Below are 22,158 nucleotides of genomic sequence, written 5' to 3'. Positions count from 1 at the left end.
AATAGAGCTGAGGGGATTTGGGAATAAATGATCTCGGGGCTAGAATGGGAGAGGTGTAAGAAATTACAGATGAAGGCTTTCCAGGTGTGATGAATTTCCTGGTCATTCATTCATTCTAGATATTTGCGGCTCAATTTGTTACGCATAATCTGTTACGGCTCCCCTGGTATTTCCCTGCCCAGCTCAAGGTGACTGTGTTACAGGCCCCCGTAGGGAGAACAAAGGCAGAAGGGAGGGGAAACCAACCACCAAAGATTCTGAATGCCATTAAGTAGAAAACAAACCGTTTAATGCATTTACAGGAAATTAATCGGTCTTCTACAGGTCGCGGAAACAAAAAGATTTAAGTGTGATTAAGGCACGGCGAGTATTCAGATTTGTAAACCAAGAATGTTCTCCTGATACGACTGGTCATGGTTAAGCAAGTGCGGGAAAAGAGCGTGTTGAAGCTGACGAGAGCCTTAAAATTCTGATAATACAAGGGTTAATTCACCTGCTCTGCTTTCCAGAGGCAACGAGGAAAAACTGTCACATCTCACACTTGAGACCTTCCCCCTGTTGCCCTATCTACAGCACAAGTGTCCCTTTTTAATCCTCCCATTTTCCACCAAGTATTAGAAAGAAGGCACTGGCCCGTTCAGTTGGCAAGAGCTGAGCCAGTCCCAAACTCCTGCAGTTTAGCAGGTTTGGTATGCTGTTAAAATCAGTTAACAATGGACATTGCAGATCGCAGGGCAAGCCTCTTTTAAATGGGTATCAAGTGAAAAGGGAAGTCGTCTTTGCGACCTGCAAGTTGTAATCCCTCTGAGCAGGAAATAAAGGGTGCTTGCTCTCGTATCGTTGGGCTAAGCTGCAAGGGGACACTAGGCATTTCCTCGAGCAGGAAACAAATTGCAATTGTCCAACTGGGCCGAGATGGGGCTGAAGGGCCAAGGATCAAGGATGTTCCTTATCCAGGGATGGTTTCCCAATGATTCAGGGACACCGGGTTTTCCCAAAAATGCCCGTGATTTGCACAATGGGCTCCCATCCCAAAACCCTTGTTTTTTAATTCAGTTCTTTAGTGGGGGCAGTCTAAGACTGGCATATGGCTTTGCCCGTGACTCTACAGCGGCATGACCCAGTGGCGTCAAAATTACCCCTTACCTATTAGAAGGTCAAAGTTAAGGTATCATTACGGAATAGGCTTTCAGCTTCGCTCCTTAAATAACTTCAGCACATTTTGCATGTCGGGTCGGTGTTAGCACTTAGCAGGTGATACCATTGTTGAGATTAAAAGTATTAATATAACAGGACCTACTTTTGTAAGAAGAAATGAGTCAAAACGGTACCTCCCCTTGCCATTTAAATGCAGTAATAATCGCCACTCCAGTGAAGGAGAGGTCCTGTCTACTGCAGCCTCTTTTAATCAAGAGAGAACAGTGTTCTCCGCCGAACAAGTCAACTCTCCCTTCAAGCACTGCTTTCCTACACAACAGATGAAATGGGACAAGGACCAAGGCAGGCCCCCTTAGTATGAAGCGGCAGATTAAATATAAATACAAGGGATGAGATAATAAGTGACACCGATTATGGACAAAAATTCCTCGTTTGCCACGTGAGACTAAAGAAACGGTTGTCTGTAGCCCCTGGTGGCTACTTGCCCAGAAGTGGCACCGTATAAAAACAAAATAGCATTTCAGAGGTTTTGAAACCCACAGGGGTCAACACGGCCACAAGACACTGACAAGACTAGAGACATTTTTACTGCTTTTCCATGGAGTGGGATTAAAACTCTAGTCTAGTGTGTACTGTAAGATGCACTTGGGCTCAATCCAAACCTACTTTGACAGGAATCCAAAGATAGCACAGACTCCAATTTCAGGTCTTGATCTCCAAGCAGAGACAGAGGTTTGAAGCTCTTACCCCTGGCAAAAACAGTTCTACACATAATCTACTAAATCCATCCAAGGAGCAGAGTAAAAATATCCCTAGTTTATAAACCATCGTGGGGCGGGGGCGTCGCTTCACGCTAAATCGGGCTGCGCGGGTTCTCTTTTGTCTGTGGCGGCTAAGTTACCATCGCCCTCCATTTCAAAATTGAAGTTCACAAACGAACTGGGTGACATTGCCTCTGGCTGCTCTTTGTGAACCGTCTCGGCCTGTGACTTGTCCTGCTGCTCTTGATACTGTCTCTCTGCTTCTTCCGACATTCTGTTCTCTTCTTCCTCCTCCTCTTCCTAACAAGGAAGACACGGCACATAAAACGCTTGGATCGGCGGGCAAACGCAACTCGCTAGCTTCGCCAGCGCCTAACGGCCGGGGCCTTGGCTCCTGCGGTCCGAAGGAGCGAACGAGGCCAGAGTGTCTGCTCCTAGGCCGCAGCAGATTCCTATTTAGCGGCGCCAGACGGAAACCTTATCCTAGCTTGATGGCTACGGAAAGTGCTGCCCCGACTGATGAACGCCATGAGAGATTTAAACTGTGCTTTCAAGTGGAGAGAGAAAGCTTTAATCTTCCCAACTGTAATGGGCCTCACCCTTTCAAGCAGAGAGTGATAGGACAGTGGGTCTTTTCCTGTAGCCTGAGCTGCCATATACAGGCGCTCTCCTCTCATCCACTTAACTTGTATTTTAATGCTGCCAGAGCCACGTGAATCCTTCTCCCAGGAGGACGGATGGCGGTGGGGATCTACAAGGAGAAACGCCCACAGCCGCCACTGCTGAAGCCAGGGCTAAGGCTCAGATCTCTCCCGGGGCTGCCTCAAAGTACTTTGATCAATCCATCAGTCTGTCTTCTTTATAGAGCACTGCACTAAACGCTCAGACGACGAGTACAGTATAACAGGACATGTACATAAGTCCTTTGGGGCTGAGAGAGGGGTGAATAAAGGGTACAAATTCAAGCACTTTAGTGCTTAAAAGCGCTTTAGCCCTTTGATAATAGTAATAATGGCATGTATTAAGTGCTTACTATGTGCAAAGCACTGTTCTCAGCACCGGGGGAGATACAAAGCGATCAGGTTGTCCCACGGGGGGCTCACAGTCTTAATCCCCATTTTCCAGATGAGGGAACTGAGGCACAGAGAAGTTAAGTGACTTGCCCGAAGTCACACAGCGGACGGGTGGCGGAGCCGGGATTGGAACCCATGACCCCTGATTCCAAAGCCCGGGCTCTTTCCACCGAGCCACGCTGCTTCTGCTTTGACGGCAGCAGGACAGATTTTGGGTAATGCTACGGGGACGCTACACTGATTGATGAACCGTTCCCAGGTGTGAATTAAGTTGCTTTTCATAAGCGGGGCTATCTGTTCAGCAGGATGGGGAGGATCCTCAAAGGCCCCAGAGCCAACTCGCCAGAGGGAGCAACTTGGATCGCACTTCAGCTTTCCCTAGGCCCCGACTCGCGTATCCAGACCTCGTTTCCTCTCACTGCCGGGCACGGATCCAGTCGGATGCCCTCTGGCCTACGCTGCCTTCCTCAGAGGAAGAAGACTCCTTCTACACCCGAACGACTTAGGATATAGGAGGAAGGTAGGACGGCGGAACCCACCTCCTTCTTCATGCGGTAATACTCGTCAATGGCGTATTGGTATTTGGGGGTGCTGATGCCCAAAACGGACGCAATCTTCTCTCCGAGGAAGTCGCACACTGGAGATATAAAAGTGAAGTCGTAAGGACTGCTGCTGAGGAAAACTCCAATTGAACCGGTCACAGTGGAAGCTTCATTTTGCCCGACACACTACCCAAAGTGAATCGGGTTGGGACTGAGGGTCTGCTAACCTCATGGAGAAGAAGGTCCAAACAAAGGAAGGCCGGCCAGCCTGCTGAGCTGACGCCGGGTCTCTGAGAAAACAGCTGGTGAAGATGGGGACTGGTTGGGGGGCGGCTGGCAAAGGTGGGAACTGTTGTCAGCTTGGGCTTGTTGGCTCTCAGGCCTCGTGTTCCCCATCCCGTGGAAGCGTGGAAGGGCCCGGGATGGCACCTTGGGCCGTGTTGGGAGAGAGTGAGGGACAAAGCTGTGAAGGGAGTGGCACTGCTCTCCAGTGAGTAGGCACGGGGACTGATGCCTGGTCTGGATTTGGAATAATAATTCTTATCATTGTTTCTATGGTGTTGGTGCACTTCTTAAGTGCTGACCACTGTACTAAGTGCTGGGGGCAATTCAAGATAAACAGGTCAAAGTCCCCGTCCCACAAGGGAATCAGAGTCTAAGCAGGAGGGCGCACAGGCATTGAATCCTCATTTTACAGACTACGGCACTGAGAAGTAAAGTGACAGAGTTCACACAGCAGGCAAATGCTGGAGCCGGGATTAGAACCCAGGTCCTTTGGACTCCCGGGCTCACGCTCTAACCACTGGGCCACGCTGCTTCTCTTCCAGGCAGAGACGCAATGGCAGCATGGCAAAGGTGAGGAGTGGGGGCAACGGGTTCTTACTCGCTCCTCTTTCTTCTGGTATTTCCTAAGCACTTCCTACGAGCCGGGCACTGGGGCACAGAGAAGCCGGATTTGGGATGAGAAGGAGCGTGGCCTAGTGGAAAGAGCCTCGGAGTCGGAAGACTTGAGTCCTAATCCCAGCTCTGTCACTTGTCTGCTGTGTAACCTCGGGCAGGTCACTTCACTTCTCGATGCCTCAGTTACCTCATCTGTAAAATGGGGATTAAGACTGTGAACCCCATAGGGGACATGGACTGTGTCCAAGCTGATTATCTTGTATCTACCTCAGTGCTTAGAGCAGTGCCTGGCACAAAGCAAATGCTTAACAAATATCATAAAAAAAAAAAGAAGCCTGGGCAGAGTCAGGTCTTGAACTCAGGTCTCTTAGGACCCGGCTCTTTCCCAAACTGCCTAAACCGTGTCAAGGGCCAGAGACGCTGCTTTCCGGTCCCCGCCCAGAGGCCAGGCAGGCCGCCGGCTCGAGGAATGACGCCCTGAAACGGAAAGCCAATCGATACCTGAGAGGGTCGACGTGGCCGCACGCAGCATGTAAAACCACAAAAACGGACCCCAGGTAAGCTTCGCCTGCAAAAAAAAAAAATATCAAGGTTCAAGACAGCCGGCGGCAGCACAGAGATCACCGTATGACGTCCACCTTAAGATCTGGGGCGGGAGGCGGGACCCCAGAAACCAAAGGAACCAAGAAATCAAGCCGAGGGAGGTCAAAACACTCGGGTAGATTTTCAGCAAAAGGTCTTGCTCCAACCCCAGAATCCCCACTGATCTTGGGTAGCCGCTGGAATGCCGGAGCCGGCCACGTGGACAGCTGTCCACTGTTCAGAGCGCGGGCCTAAAGGAAGCAAACAGGAGAGAAAAGACATTCCCCGCTCCAGAGAAAGGCCCCTCTTGGGTCAGGGCTCATTGGTCCAGTGGACAGTGAGATGAATTCAACTCGCAGAGAACTCCAACTTTCCAAAAGCCAGTTATCCCTGCCCATAGCCCAAAGGCGCTCAGGCTCCGAGCCCTCCAGGGACACTCGGTCCGAACCAGGCTCCGGGCCCTCCAGGGACGCTGGGTTCACGCCACGTTGGGCCGGGATGCTTCCGTTTCTCTTCCGCCGAGCAGCAGGATCCAACTGCCAACCCACCCTCCTCAGGATCCCAGTCTTGGCAGAGGTTCGGGAATATTTAGGCCCAGCCCTTTCCTCTGTGTTCCTTCTTTTAGAAAATGCACAAAGAGCTCGGGACACTATGAACCCAAAGGTTCAGAGGCTGCTCGTCTCTTGGCCTCCCAACCAGGATCTGGAGAGATCAGATACCATGGCTCTGCTAATGAGGGTCCTCATGGCTGGAATTTCCTATGAGCCCATTCTCAAAGAATCCCAGGTCAGACAAAGAGCTCACCAAATCAATTCTTAAGACTGGTAGACAGAAAAATGTTGCTTTTCCTGGAAGGCTTATAAAATACCTGTTAAGTGAAGCAGGGTGATTCACCAGTTCTTGGGCAAAGGGCACAGCTTTTATTCACCGAGTGACATAGTATCTACAGTCCAACGTACACACTGTGAAGTAGTTCATTTGGTCATGGAATATTTAGATGCTTCTATTTTAAAGAGTATAAAAAGGGCCCTTCGCAGGAATAGGTGTCTCTAAATACACAATATGGTCAGGCCTGTACATCCCCTCCCCTTCTCTTGCAGGATAAGATCCAATCAGAAATGCTAAGTGGGCACATGATAATAATAACAACAACCACCACCATAATGGTTTTTTTAAGTGCTTACTATATGCCAAGTACTATACCAAGTGCTGGGGTAGCTACCAGACAATCAGGTCCCACATAGGGCTCACAGTCTAAACGGGAGGCAGAACGGGTACTGAATTCCCATTCTGCAGTTGAGGAAGCTGAGGCACAGAGAAGTTAAATGGCTTGTCCTACGTCACACAGCAGATAAGTGGTAGAGCCGGGATTAGAACCCAGATCATCTGGCGCCCAGGCCCCGGCTCTTTCCATTGCACCACAGTACTTTCCTTCATACACACTCAGCTGTTCTTAGGCCTATCTGTAGGTCATCTTTGCTCCCAGGAAAGAATTTTAAGGGGTAAACTCCTAGTTTGCCATTGGGGAGGGAGAAGACGGCCTCTGGAAAGCACCTCAACATCTGAACCTAGAGCATATTTCTTAAACCACCAAAGAGGACAAAAAACTGGAGAGTTTGGAATTTCGGAGGAAACGGGAAAAGCCACAGGCCGGCTTACCAGTCTGATTGCTACAAGCAGAACTCTCATTTCCTCTCTTGACTTGACCTTCCCCAAGTTGAACTGAGAAACACTAGAAAATCTTGTGGTTTTTATCACCTATTTTTTTCCAATAAAGCCAGTGCTAAATATAAACTATTGAAAAAGCCTCGGAGGACAGCCTAAAGCTTTCAAGGGATGCTCTTCAGAAGAGAAGGTGGTTACATCATTGACCCAAGGACCCCAACTCACCCAGGTTAAAGCACAGCCACCCCCCAGGGCTCCCCAGACCCTTACCCACATATGAAGCTTCTGTGCAGTCATTGCGTTGCTCACAATTGCCAGAGGAATCCTGCTTGTGATTTTATAGTTTGTGTGTATACTGCCTTTCCTTGGAAAAATTCAATCAGTTTCCTGATCTCAAGGGGTACTTACATGACCCTGGGATGGTGTCTTTCCGGAAGTCTCAAGCTGTGTTGTGTCCACAGACGTATTACCCGCTCCAGTCCCCAGACCCGCTCTTTTCAGCCTTACACCAACGCAACTTGCCTTGGGCAGCCCTGGAATGTCTAAATAATCCCTCTCCCCCCCCAGAGACCAAACCACCCCGTGGGTGGCAGCCAGCTCTGAGGCTCTCCTGGCCCACTTGGGGAAGTTTCTCCTCCTGTGGGGCCCAGATTGGGGAGCTCAAGAACTCATACTCCAATTCAGCCATCACCAGCTAGTGACAGTCAGGCTGGATTCCAACCTCCAAGTCCCTTCTGATGAAACTCAGGCTTGTCCCCCATCACCATACCCCCAACCCAAGTCTCAGGAGGGATGACCCGCAACTGCTTCCTTGCTTGCTCTTCACCTTCATTTCTCCCTTTCCCCACCACCTCCGGGCCTTGCTGAAGAGGCTGGGCCTCCTGCTTGGCTGGGCCCTCTGAGCTGCCCCCTCCTTAGCTCTCAGATCCTTAAGGCACATCTCTTCCCTAGGTTTGGTCCCATGCCCCAGGAGGAATAAAAACATAAACATGCCACGCTCACAAAAAAACCACCTCCTCAGGGCTGAGTCTGAATAATGCAGAAAAGAAAATGCGACTGGGGGAAGCCAAGTCAGAGAGGACACTGCCCACTCGACCACTGCCCGGTTAGGTACAGGTAAACCTCAGTAAGTTTGATTTGTGATGTCAAACGTTCCTGAGATAGAAAAGTAAATCAACAGGAAATAATGGAACAAGTTCCCGGGCGAAACTGTGAAACCTTCCCTGAGGGCCAACGACAAGGGTAGAGATCCCACTGTCACAGTAACAGTATTTTTTTAAGTGCTGTGAGCACAGCACTGTACTAAGCGCTGGAAAACAGTCCCCAGGTAGAAATTGGACCTGGGCCCTGTACCTCAAGGGGCCCATGATCTATAAAGGGCTACGAAGGGGCTCGTTAGTTTAAGTCCTCTCTGAAGGCAGAGGCTGAGGGAGGGAAGGAAGAGAGCGGGAAGGGAGGGGAGAAATGGACTAAATTATTCCAAAAAGTCACTGGCACTTCCTTGGCATCTGTGGTGGTGGGAAAGAGTCAAACTTACCGGATCAACAGCAGGTAAGAGGTCTTTTTTCTCCTTCCCATCGACTTCGTCTTCATCTGTGCTATATTCTTCCATTGTTTCTCCACTGGCAAAGTGAATGACCCTCCTTGGGACCTTCTTCTTATTTCCTAGGACGCCCAGTTCTACATTCTCAAAGCCTTTATCGCCATTCCCCTGGCCCTAGAACACATCAAGAAAACATGTTTCAAAGGAGAAATATATTTTTCTATTAGTCTAAGAGAAATCTCATCCAGAAGAGAAGAGTCAGGAAACCCACAATAATGTTTTATACTGAAAACGTTCCACGCAAATCATACATCTTTCCTCACAGGAAAAAAAAGAAACCTCTGGAAAGTTCAATTTGAAGGAATAGCAAAGTATGATAGAGCAGCATGGAGGACCAACAGAGCATCCTCAAGTGCTTCCCTAAGGAGATTTTAGGTTCTAAATTCAGCTCTGAATTGGAGAATCCCAACTAGCCATGTGATAATCTGAGCAATGCTGAAAGGCTACCTAGGAGAAAAACAAAAACTACATGGCCTGATTCTCTTAGTTCTAGCTTCTCTCATGGCAGCCTTCCAAGATGCTTCATCTTCTAGGATTTGAGAAATACGGGAGCTTTTAAGACTAAGAACCTACAATATACAGGGTCAATTTCCGATCATTTGACCACGCCAGGGATGGGAAAAAAATTGCCACCCCCTCTAAGTGTGGATACCGGACCCCCGGATGCAGGTGACTTTGTGTGCATTACACTAATAATAATAATTGTTGTATTTAGGTGCTTACTACTTGCCAACTGCTGCACTAAGCGCCGGAATGCATACAAGTAAATCGGGTTGAACATAGTCCCTGTCCCGCATGGGGCTCAAAGTCTTAATCCCAATTTTACCCTTGAGGCACAGAGAAGTGAAGTGACTTGGCCCAAATCTCCCAGCAGACAAGTGGCAGAGCCTTCTGTGGGGGAGGTGGGTGTAAGAGTGATTGCAGAAACAAGGAAGAGGCAGCTTGAGCTGAGTCTGGTTCCTCTAACCCCACTGCGGCCCTCTGCCGAGTTGAAATAAGAGCTGATAAAGCACACGCCACACAGCAAGGAAAAAACAGCTACAGTTCGGCTCTCCCTGCTCTGATATTTTTCTTCCAAAAACACTTGGCTTTGACTTAACAGGAACTCAAAAGATGTAATACTCTGGCATCCATCTCCTTTCTACACCCAGTTCTTCCATAACACGGGCTTTGGAGAGAATGCTCTTAGGAAGTATGAAACGTGCGCCTTTGGCACGGAAAGCAATGAGGCGGGCACAAGTGCCTGGGGCAGGCCGAGACGCACGTAAAAGAAGTTGCCTTGAACCACTAAGGGATTCGTCATGAACGTGACCCGTTTTTCAGAGTCAGGGACCCTGTCAAACCCAATTTGCTTGTATCCACCCCGGCGCTTAGTACAGTGCCTGGCACGTAATAGTATGCACTTAACAAATATCATAATAATTATTATTATTATTATGTGTGAGCTTAGGGAGGAACAGGCAATGGGGAGTAAGGGGTGGTCTCTTTTACTGTCTTGCACACTGAGAGAGTACCCGTGCTGGGACAATGGGAGGGTTGGGTGAACTGTTGGACTGTCCTCTCCCAAGTGCTCAGTGAACATGGGAAGCACTCAATAAATACCACTGATTGACTGACTGAAGGGACAGGACCACAGGTTAACTAAGAGGGTCCATTAGGGAGAACCCAGCAGGGGTCTTTGCGTAGGTTCCACACGGCAGGTGATGAGAACTGAGATGGCTTGCTAGTCAAGCCATCAAGCAATCGATCGATCGATGGTATTTCCCGAGTGCTTACTGTGTGCGGAGCAGGAGGATATGTCACGTCGGCTAGCCTGTGCGGCCCCAGGTCCTATCAGCTGTCCTCTCTCCCCACTTCTGCTGCTGAGGGCTACCTGCCGGGGGTCGATCCTAATCTGCTGGGGTGGGGGAAGGCAGAAATACCAATTAGAAGCAAAAGATAAGTGGGAGAGATAGGAGGGGAGGTGGAGGATCTGAGGAGGTGGAAGGGCCAAGATGGGGAAGCTATAAGGCTCTGAGAGTCTGGCTGTGGAGGGGCAGGGGCTAAACTGGAAGGTCCCTGTGGGCAGGGAACGTATCTACCAACTCTGGTATATTATCCTCTCCCAAGACCTTAGCACAGCATTCTGCACACGGTAAGTGCTCAATAAATACCACTGACGCACTGATGGATTATGGGGGGCAAAAGCAGAGACTAGGAGAAGGGCGAGGACAGGATCACCTGACTGCCCACTGCGTACTTCTGCTAGCAACATCATAAAAGCTCCTATCGTCCTCATCAAAATTATCTGAGGTCTTGAAACTGGATTTGGCAATAAAAAGGTTACAGAACACAGCTCTAAGATGCTGACTCCATATGGTCTACTTTTTCTGAGACTGTCAGTATTACGTGACCAGGAAAACTTGCTGGGGCAGTGGCAGCCACAATCACGTGCACAAGAGATTACCTAAGAGTTCCCTGTCCTGAGTTCTGGATTATTAATAATAAATAATAATGGCATTTATTAAGCGCTTACTATGTGCAAAGCACTGTTCTAAGCGCTGGGGAGGTTACAAGGTGATCAGGATGTCCTCCTGTGGGGGGGCTCACAGTCTTAATCCTCATTTTACAGATGAGGGAATTGAGGTCCAGAGAAGTTAAGTGACTTGCCCAAAGTCACACAGCTGACAGGTGGCGGGGCCGGGATTTGAACCCACGACCTCTGACTCCCAAGCCCGGGCTTTTTCCATTGAGCCTCGCTGCTTCTCTGCACTGTTTTGCTGTACTTGTTTTTCCTACATAATATTTCCATTTTCTAGCTAGAAAATTTGTGGAGTCTTTCCATCAAGTTAAATACCCACATCCATTGCTTATTATCTATGTACACTTAAAAAAGGGATCTAAATTGGGGGTTCCCGGTTGATCCAACAAGTGTGCATTCACTACATACACAGAGCATTATAACCCTGTATTAAAGGAACTGTACAAGCCAGTAAAAATGGCACGGAAGATATACAATCAAGTAAACGTGTAGTCACACAGACGATAAAGAAATGATGAGACTGAGATGAGGAGGAGGAGTCACAATGCGTTGGTTATCTCGGGGTCCGTCTTTTTACTTTAAACAATTGGTCTGATTGTGGCAAGTACTCGCTGCCCTGTGTCCACTCTGCCAGCTGCTTTACAGGCTCTACACTCTGGGGTGAGTTCCCCACGTCATCGACATAAGAAACCAAGGGCAGACACCAAGTCTCCTTGGCACTTTGACTGTAGACTGTAAGCTCCTTGTGGGCAAGCGCCAGCTCTACCAACTCTATGACACTGAACTCTCCCAAGCGGCTCGTACAGCGCTCTGCCCGCAGGAAGCACTCAATAAATACCACTGAGTGATGGATACAAGCTTCTGAAAACTTACGGAAGTGTTTAACCCCGTAGACTGCATTCTGTTCGATCTTCCTCTCCAGTTATAGGGACTGATCACTGTACTAAGTGCTTGGGAGCGTACAATACAACAGAGTTCCCTGCCCACAAGAAGCTGACACTATAGAGGGGAAGACAGACTTTTAAATAAATTACCGACACATACATAGGTCGGGTGTGAGGATGGGGTGAAAATGAAGTGCTCTAAGGGGTTCAGATCTACGTGCATAAGTGACCCAAAAAGGAGAGGGGGTAGAGGAAAGGAGGACTTAATCAGGGAAGGTCTCTAGGCGAAGATGTGATTTTAATAAGGCGCTGAAGGTGGGGAGAGTGGTGGTCTGTTGGATATGAAGGGGGAAGGAGCTTCAGGGCAGAGGGAGGACACGGGTGGAGTTGGTGACAAGAAGGATGAGACTGAGGTTCAGTGGGTAAATTGGCACCAGAGGAGCAAAGTGTTAACACTGGGTTCTAGTTGGAAATCAGCGAGGTGAGGTAAGAGGGAGCGAGCTGACTGAGTGGTTTAAAGCAGGAGTTTCTGTTTGATGCCAAAGCGGATGGGCAACCACCGGAGGTTCTTGAGGAGTCGGGAGATGGGGACTGAATTTTTTCTTTTTAAATGAACCCATCTGATTGATGTTGGCGACTCTAGATCCCTGCTGTTTCTCAGCCTGGATAACAATAATAATAATGACATTTATTAAGCGCTTACTATGTGCAAAGCACTGCTCTAAGCGCTGGGGAGGTTACAAGGTGATCAGGTTGTCCCACCGGGGGCTCACAGTCTTCACCCCCATTTTACAGATGAGGTAACTGAGGCCCGGAGACGTTAAGTGACTTGCCCAAAGTCACACAGCTGACAATTGGCAGAGCCGGGATTTGAACCCTTGACCTCAGACTCCAAAGCCCGGGCTCTTTCCACTGAGCCACGCTGCTCCGAGTCCTGCTTAGAAGTAATGACATGCTGCAATGTAGTTATTTGAGGGCTACCTAGGCTTTGAAGTGGAACACAAGAGCTGGGAGAATCGCCATTATGTTTTTGGGCCTCATGCGTCTCTTTACAGAATGTGTTTGTGCCGTTCAGCATGCATATGCAGCAAAACCGGGCATTAGCGTGAAGATCGAGAGCGCTGCACGGAAGGGCGACATTAAAATTCACCAGCACTCATACGGAAAAGCACTAATTGAGGAGCATTACAACCGGAGATTGCTGTACGTGGCAGAAATCCAATCATTTCTATAGCGAATACTTTCAGAGTGGCAATTAGTAAGGGGTGGCCCTGGATTATGTTTATTTTATATATGTCTGACAATGTTGGAGTTCTAGGCGGGTGCAACCCCGAATCAGAAGCCTGGAATTACCTGCCTGTTTCACTCCAAGATCCAAATGTCCCTTTCCCCCCAAATTAAAACTTTAAGCATAAAACACATTACACGGTCAGGGTTTTTTCAGGGTATTTTGAAAGTACTTACTACGTGCCAAGCACTGTTCTAAGTGCTGAAGTAGATACAGATGAATCAGGTCAGACAGTGTCCCTGTCCCACAGAGTGTTCCCAGTGGAAGGGGGAGGGAGAGCTCATATTAAATCCCCGTTTTACAGTTGAGGAAACTGAGGCCCAGAGAAGTTAAGTGACTTGCCCAAGGTCACACAGCAGGCAATCGGCAGAGCCAGGATTTGAACCAGTCCTCTAGCTCCCAGGCTCATGTTCTTTCCATTTCAGCCCTTGTTGCTTCCTGTAGGGAACAAATAACCTCTGGATAGGCCGCCTTAGCCCTTTCTTCCAGAACAAAGCTCCTCTCCTGTACTGATCATTCTTTTGAGAGTTGGGCTTTGTGCATATGCAGGGACTGTGTGTGACTCAGTGAACTTGTAGCTACCCCAGCATTTAGTACCATGCTTGAGCCAGTTGCTTGATGGATGCCACCTTTTTTATTCTGTATGTTGCTTTCCTTTTGCACTGTGAGGTACGTGCAGAGAAGGACCATATAAACTGCATTTTACAATACCTTTCCTTAACCTTGGACCGCGTGCGGCACGTTGGAGGATGCTTAAAAACTCACTTTGGTGCTAGTGACTGGATGCTGGGCCCCATCCTCTCGGGCCTGGTAGAGTGGGTACTCTGTCAGAGGGGCTTCATTGAGAATATACACTTGCTATCTGAGCCCCAAGTGGGACAGGGACTGTGTCCGATTTGATAAACTTGTGTCTACCCTGGCACTTAGAACACTTCACAGATAACATAAATTCAATCGTGTTTACTGAGCACTTACTGTGTGCACAGCACTGTACTAAGCGCTCGGGAAGTACAAGTTGGCAACATATAAAGGCAGTCCCTACCCAACAGCGGGCTCACAGTCTAGAAGGCCCTGCTGAGAGCTCACCTCCTCCAGGAGGCCTTCCCAGACTGAGCCCCTTCCTTCCTCTCCCCCTCGTCCCCCTCTCCATCCCCCCCCCATCTTACCTCCTTCCCTTCCCCACAGCACCTGTATATATGTATATATGGTTGTACATATTTATTACTCTATTTATTTATTTATTTATTTATTTTACTTGTACATTTCTATCCTATTTATTTTATTTTGTTGGTATGTTTGGTTCTGTTCTCTGTCTCCCCCTTTTAGACTGTGAGCCCACTGTTGGGTAGGGACTGTCTCTATGTGTTGCCAATTTGTACTTCCCAAGCGCTTAGTACAGTGCTCTGCACATAGTAAGCGCTCAATAAATACGATTGATTGATTGATTGATTGACTGAGACAACAAAACATATTAACAAAATAAAATAAATAGAATAAATATGTACAAGTAAAATAGAGTAATAAATCTGTACAAACATATATACAGGTGCTGTGGGGAGGGGACGGAGGTAAGGCGGGGCGATGGGGAGGGGGGACCCCAGCCCCCAAAAAACAACAAAACAGCCACCACCCTGCTATCTGGGTTCTGAAGTCCGGAACTCGACATTTAGGGACATTAAGGCATATCGCGGAAGGTCCTTTACAGACTGCAGTTTAGAGTTAATCAATACTGAAAAGTACATTGTAAAAAGCCTTTTGCAGGTGCCCAGGATCTAAATCTCCTGTCTGTCAAGATTCTCCATATGAGCCTCTAGGACACCCAACCGGGGCGTCTTGAATTCACTGAGGGGGTGTTCGAGAGAAGACGGTCACGTCAACAGTGGGGAAAAGTGAAGAGGAAGGGTGCAGGTCAAATGACCTTGCATCTACCCCAGCGTTTAGAACAGTACTTGGCACAGGGTAAGCGCTTAACAAATACCATCATTATTATTATTCCTTATTATTATTAATAACCTGATGACCTTGTGTCTACCCCAGCACTTAGAACAGTGCTTGGCACGTAGGAAGTGCTTAACAAATACCATCATTATTATTATTAACCTGATGACCTTGCGTCTATTCCAGCGGTTAGAACAGTGCTTGACACACAGTACGAATAATGATAATAATAATAATGGTATTTGTTAAAAGCGCTTAACCAATATTATTATTATGACTGATTATGAGTGGGGAGCGGGTCCGAAGCGAGCTCAGCCGAAGAAAACCCGAAGCAAACCACTCTCCCCGCTCTCTTCCCCAGGCTCGGGGACGGGCTTGGGCTTCCTTCCAGGGCAGAGGACATTCATTCGTTCGTTCAATCGTATTTACTGAGCGCTAACTATGTGCAGAGCACTGTAATAAGCGCTTGGGAAGCAACAAATAGAGACAATCCCCGCCTGTGACGGGCTCAGTCTAGAAGGGGGGAGACAGACATCAAAAAGAAGTAAACGGGCACCGGCAGCATCATTATAATTCTAGATCTATACACATCGTTAATAGAAATAAGTAGAATTGTAATTATAAATGTGTACAAATACACACAAGTGCTGTGGAGAGGGGAAGGGGGTAGAGCAGTGGGAGGGAGTCGGATGAGGGGAGGGGGGCAGAGGAAAAGCGGGGCTTAGTTTGGGAAGGCCTCCTGGAGGAGGTGAGCTTTCAGGATTTAATTAATTAATTATGGTATTTGTGAAGCGCAGGGGTGGATACAAGGATACTAGCGCGCGGCTTAGTGAAAAGAGCCCGGGCTTGGGAGTCAGAGGTCGTGGGTTCTCATCCCGACTCTGCCCCTTGGCTGTTGTGTGACCCTGGGCAAGCCACTTCACTCCTCTGTGCCTCAGTTCCCTCCTCTGTAAAATGGGGATTAAGGCTGCGAGCCCCACGTGGGACAACCTGATTACCTTGTACCTCACCTGGCGCTTAGAACAGTGCTTGGCACATAGTAAGCGCTCAACAAACACCTTCATTATTACTATTATAATTACAAGCCAATCAGGATGGACACAGTCCCCCCCCGTCCCACGTGGGGTTCACGATCTCACTTCCCCATTTTCCAGATGAGGGAACTGAGGCCCAGAGAGGCCCTGCTTGCTACGGCTGTGTGGGGCCGGGGAAGCGCTTAGTCCAGTGCTCTGCACACAGTTAAGCACTCCATAAATACGACCGAATGACTGAAGGGTGCTCGGGTGAAGGATGTGAGGAAGGAGGAGGGAGGACATTCCTTCAGTCGTATTTGCTATTATTATGATGATTTGTTAGGAGTATTATTATGATTATGAGGATTGTGATTTGTACTTCCCAAGCGCTTAGTCCAGTGCTCTGCACACAGTAAGCGCTCACTACGATGGCATGAATGAAGGGTGCTCAGGTGAAGGATGTGAGGGGGGTTGGGAGGAGGGAGGACATTCATTCATTCATTCAATCAATCGTATTTATTATTCTGATTATTATGAGTATTTATGATGATGATGAGTATTATGATTTGTCCTGCCCAAGCGCTTAGTCCAGTGCTCTGCACACAGTGAGCGCTCAATAAATGCGATAGATTGAATAGAGTTTGCTCGGGTGCAGGATGAGAGGAAGGAAGACATTCATTCATTCATTGTCGTATTTATGATTATGATGAGTATTTATTATGATGATGATGATGATGAGTATTATGATTTGTCCCTTCCAAGCGCTTAGTCCAGTGCTCTGCACACAGTGAGCGCTCAAATACGATAGATTGAATAGAGTTTGCTCGGGTGAAGGATGAGAGGAAGGAAGACATTCATTCATTCAATCGTATTTATTATTATGATTATGATGAGTATTTATTATGATGATGATGATTATGAGTATTATGATTTCGCCTTTCCAAGTGTTTAGTCCAGTGCTCTGCACACAGTAAGCGCTCAGTAAATACGACTGAATGAATGAGGTGTGCTCGGGTAAAGGATGTGAGGAAGGAGGGAGAACATTCACTTATTCATTCAATCGCATTTATTATTATGATTGTTATGAGTATTTATTACCATGATCACGAGTATTATGAGTAATACGATTCGTACTTCCCAGGCGCTTAGTCCAGCGCTCCGCACACAGTAAGCCCTCCATAAATTCATTCACTCATTCAGTTGTATTTAGCGAGCATTGACTGTGTGCGGAGCACTGTACTAAGCATGGCTCAACGGAAAGAGCCCGGGTTTGAGAGTCGGAGGTCGTGGGTTCTAATCCCGCCACCGAGGCTTGTCAGCTGGGTGATTTTGGGCAAGTCACTTCACTTCTCTGGGCCTCAGTTCCCTCATCTGTCAAATGGGGATGAAGACTGTGAGCCCCCCGTGGGACAACCTAATCACGTTGTAACCTCCCCAGCACTTAGAACAGTGCTTTGCACATAGTAAGTGCTTAATAAATGCCATTATTATTATTATTATTATTATTATTTCTGTATCCTCCCCAGCCCTTAGAAGAGTGCTTCGCACATAGAGCCTCAGTCCCCTCACCTGTAAAATGGGGATTAAGACTGCAAGCCCCACGTGGCACAACCTGATCACCTTGTATCCCCCTCAATGCTGAGAACAGTGCTTGCACATAGTAAGCGCTCAATAAATGCCATTATTATTATTATTATTATTACTATTGTTGTATCCTCCCCAGTGCTTAGAACAGTGCTTTGCACATAGAGCCTTAGTTCCTTCATCTGTAAAATGGGGATGAAGGCTGCGAGTCCCCCATGGGACAACCTGATCACCTTGTAACCTTCCCAGTGCTTAGAACAGTGCTTGGCACATAGTAAGTGCTTAATAAATACCGTCATCATTATTGTTATTATTATTAGTAGTAGTATTATATCCTCCCCAGCCCTTCCATCTCCCCCTTATAGACTATCAGTAGTAGTAGTAGCAGTAGTAGTAGTATATCCTCCCCAGCCCTTCCATCTCCCCCTTATAGACTGTGAGCCCACCACTGGGTAGGGACTGTCTCTATATGTTGCCAAATTGTACTTCCCAAGTGCTTGGTACAGTGCTCTGCACACAGTAAGCGCTCAATAAATACGATTGATGATAAATACGATTGATGATGACACTCCCCCTAAGGCCTGACACCCTTCCTCTCAGGCCTGGCACCCCTCCCCTCAAGCCCGGCACCCCTCCTCTCAAGCCCGGCACCCGTCTTACCTCCTTCCCTTCCCCACAGCACCTGTATCTATGTATATATGTCTGTACATATTTATTACTCTATTTATTTATTTATTTTACTTGAACATACCTATTCTCTTTATTTTATTTTGTTAATACGTTTGGTTCTGTTCTGTCTCCCCCTTCTAGCCTGTGAGCCCGCTGTTGGGTAGGGACCGTCTCTAGACGTTGCCAACTTGTCCTTCCCAAACGCTTAGTCCAGTGTTCTGCACACAGTAAGCGCTCAATAAATACGATTGATTGATTGATCGGCACCCCTCCTCTCAGGCCTGGCACCCCTCCCCTCAGGCCTGGCACCGTCTTACCTCCTTCCCTTCCCCACAGCACCTGTATCTATGTATATATGTCTGCACATATTTATTACTCTATTTATTTATTTTACTTGTACATATTTACCATCCTATTTATTTTATTTTGTTAATATGTTTTGTTTTGTTGTCCGTCTCCCCCTTCTAGCCCGTGGGCCCGCTGTCGGGTAGGGACCGCCTCTAGACGTTGCCGACTTGTCCTTCCCAAGCGCTTAGTCCAGTGCTCCGCACACAGTAAGCGCTCAATAAATACGATTGATTGATTGACTGACGATTGGCACCCCTCCTCTCAGGCCCGGCACCCCCCCTCAGGCCTGACGCCCCTCCTCTCAGACCCGACACCCCTCCTCTCAGGCCTGGCACACTCCTCAGGCCTGGTGTGTATATATCTATATATCTATATATATATACATATCTATATATCTATATCTATATCTATATATATAGATATCTATATATAGATATAGATATAGATATATAGATATATATACATATATAGCCAATTTGCACTTCCCAAGCGCTTAGGCCAGTGCTGTGCACACAGCAAGCGCTCACTAAATACGATCGATGATGATGATGATGGTATCCCTCTCCTCAGGCCGGGCCCCCCTCCTCCCCTCAGGCCCGGCCCCGGCCCTCCCCCCCTCCCTCCCGGCGGGTCCCGTCGGTCGGGCTCTCTCTCTCTCTCTCTCCTCTCTCTCTCTCTCTCTCTCTCTCTCTCTCTCTCTCTCTCTCTCTCTCACTCACCCCCACCCCCACCCCCTCACCCTCACCTGGTCCCCGGGCCCCCCGAGGGCCGCGCTGGCCGCCCTGTCGCCGGCGCCGTCCCCGGGCTCCCCGGGCTCCCCGGGCTCCGTCCCCGCGGCTCTCGTCCCGCGCCCGTCCATGGCGGCGGCGGCCGGCGAGGCGGCGTCCATGGCGGCGGCGGGGCTGGCGTCGGTGAGGAGCAGGGAGATGGCCGGCAGACCCGGCTCCATCCTCACGGGCCCACCGCGACTCACGGGGCCAAGCCCACGACGACACCCCCCCCGCCCCCTCAACCGCCGCGGGACACACCCAACCCACCCGCAGGCCACGCCCACATCGCCTCAGACCGTGCCCGCTCTCCCCTCAGGCCCCGCCCACTCCCCTATGGCCCCGCCCACTCCTCCCTCGGGCCACGCCCACCCCACCTCAGCCCAGGCCGCAGCCCGCATCGCCTCAGGCCTCGCCCACCACAGGGCCCGCCCACTACTCGTGCAGGCCCCGCCCACCCCACCTCCGGGCCCCGCCCGTCCCGCCTCAGCCCAGGCCTACTCCTCCTGCAGGCCCCGCCCACTCCGACTCCAGGCCCCGCCCACAGGGCCTCAGACCACGCCCACCCATTCAGGCCCCGCCCACCCCACCTCCGGGCCCCGCCCGCCCCGCCGCCTCAGCCCAGGCCTACTCCTCCTACAGGCCCCGCCCACTCCATCTCCAGGCCCCGTCCACACCGCATCGGGGCCCGCCCACAGGGCCTCAGCCCACGCCCACTCATTCAGGCCCCGCCCACCCCACCTCCGGGCCCCGCCCACCCCGCCACCTCAGCCCAGGCCTACTCCTCCTACAGGCCCCGCCCACTCCATCTCCAGGCCCCGCCCATACCGCCTCGGGCCCCGCCCACAGGGCCTCAGCCCACGCCCGCTCCTTCAGGCCCCGCCCCCCTCCTTCGGGCCCCACCCACCCCGCCTCAGGACACGCCCACTCACTTTAGACTGTGAGCCCACTGTTGGGTAGGGACCGTCTCTATGTGTTGCCAATTTGCACTTCCCAAGCGCTTAGTACAGTGCCCTGCACATAGTAAGCGCTCAATAAATACGATTGATTGATTGATTGATCCTCCAGGCCCCGCCCACCCCCGCACCCCCTCATCCTACAGACCCCACCCACCCCCTGGCCCCGCCCACTCCTCCTCCACGCCCCACCCACCCGCCTCCGGGGCCCGCCCAGACCCCACCTACCCACAGGCCCGCCCCGCCCATTCATTCATTCTTTCATATTTATTGAGCACTTACTGCGTGCAGAGCACTGTGCTAAACGCTTGGGAAGTCCGAGTTGGCAACATCTACAGACGGTCCCTACCCAACAGCGGGCTCACAGTCTAGAAGGGGGAGACGGACGACAAAACATATAAACCAAATTCATTCATTCAATCGTATTTATTGAGCGCTTACTGTGTGCAGAGCACTGGACCAACTCATCATCCGGGTCCCGCCCATCGCCCTCTAGGCCCCGCCCACACCGCTGCAGGCCACGCCTACTCCCACCCTCAAAGCTCCACCCACTTCCGCCACAGACCACGCCCATTCCGTCCTTAAGCCCCGCCCACTTCCGCCACGGGGGGCCGCCCACTCTACACTTAGGCCCCCTGCCGGCCGAGCGCCAAACTGCAAGGGTGCCGGCGGCCGCCCTCGGGCCCCCCCCTAGCGGTCGTCTCGGGAAAGCAGCAGACGGCCCCGCTTTCCGTTCAGTCCTACTTACGGAACGCTTACTGGGGGGTCAGAGCACTGTACTGAGCGTTTGATAGCTCGGTGGAAAGAGCCCGGGCTTGGGACTCACAGGTCGTGGGTTCCAATCCCGGCTCCACCACTTACTTATCAGCTGGGTGCCTTTGGGCAAGCCGCTTCACTTCTCTAGCCTCAGTTCCCTCATCTGGAAAATGGGGATTAAGACCGTGAACCCCACCTAGGACAACCTGATCACCTTGTATCTCCCCCCCGTGCTTAGAACATAGTAAACGCTTAACAAATACCATCTCATCATCATCATCATTACAATATAACAATAAATCACTTAGGTGGGGCACGTCCACTACTTTGAATAGTTTTAGACTGTGAGCCCACAGTTGGGTAGGGACGGTCTCTATATGTTGCCAACTTGTACTTCCCAAGTGCTTAGTACAGTGCTCTGCACACAGTAAGCGCTCAATAAATACGATTGATGATGATGATAGGGGATTTTTTTAGCACTTAACTATGGGTCAGGCTGGGGTGGATACAAGCACATCAGGTTGGACCCAATGTCCCAATTATTACTCTATTTTATTTGTACATATTTATTCTATCTATTTTATTTTGTTAACATGTTTTGTTCTGTTGTCTGCCTCCCCCTTCTAGACTGTGAGCCCGCTGTTGGGTAGGGACCGTCTCTAAATGTTGCCGACTTGTACTTCCCAAGCGCTTAGTACAGTGCTCTGCACACAGTAAGCGCTCAATAAATACGATTGAATGAATGAATGAATATAAGGGCTCACGGGTCTTAATCTCCATTTTAGGAGTCAGAGGTCATGGGCTCTAATCCCAGCCCTGCCACATGTCTGCTGTGTGACCTTGGGCAAGTCACAACTTCTCTGGGCCTCAGTTACCTCATCTGTCAAATGGGGATTAAGACTGTGTGCCCCACCTGGGACAACCTGATCACCCCGTATCCCCTCCAGCGCTTATAACAGTGCTTCACACATAATAAGCACGTAACAAATGCCATCATCATTATTACTATTTTACCGATGAGATAACTTGAGGCACAGAGAAGCAGCATGGCATAGTGGATAGAGCATGGAAATGGGAGCTGGGTCAAGGGTTCAAATTCCAGCTTCACCATCTGCCTGCTGTGTGGCTTTGGGTAAGTTACCTCACTTCT

At 49.7% G+C, this 22,158-nt stretch overlaps 1 protein-coding gene across 1 annotated transcript; it reads right to left on the bottom strand.

Annotated features, from left to right (window-relative positions):
• Positions 1-267: 267 nt before the first annotated feature.
• Positions 268-19,418, bottom strand: FAM177A1 (family with sequence similarity 177 member A1). The gene is made up of 5 exons (XM_038756043.1): positions 19,275-19,418; positions 8,219-8,398; positions 4,936-5,002; positions 3,532-3,629; positions 268-2,219 (listed from the first exon to the last, which is right to left on the bottom strand). Exons 1-5 carry the CDS (start codon positions 19,416-19,418, stop codon positions 2,007-2,009), a joined length of 702 nt encoding a protein of 233 aa, XP_038611971.1. The 3' UTR covers positions 268-2,006.
• Positions 19,419-22,158: the final 2,740 nt, after the last annotated feature.

The sequence above is a fragment of the Tachyglossus aculeatus genome, chromosome 14 (genome assembly GCF_015852505.1).
Source record: "Tachyglossus aculeatus isolate mTacAcu1 chromosome 14, mTacAcu1.pri, whole genome shotgun sequence".
In the NCBI taxonomy this organism is placed as follows: Eukaryota; Metazoa; Chordata; class Mammalia; order Monotremata; family Tachyglossidae; genus Tachyglossus; species Tachyglossus aculeatus.
This window is presented reverse-complemented; position numbering and strand designations above follow the sequence as displayed.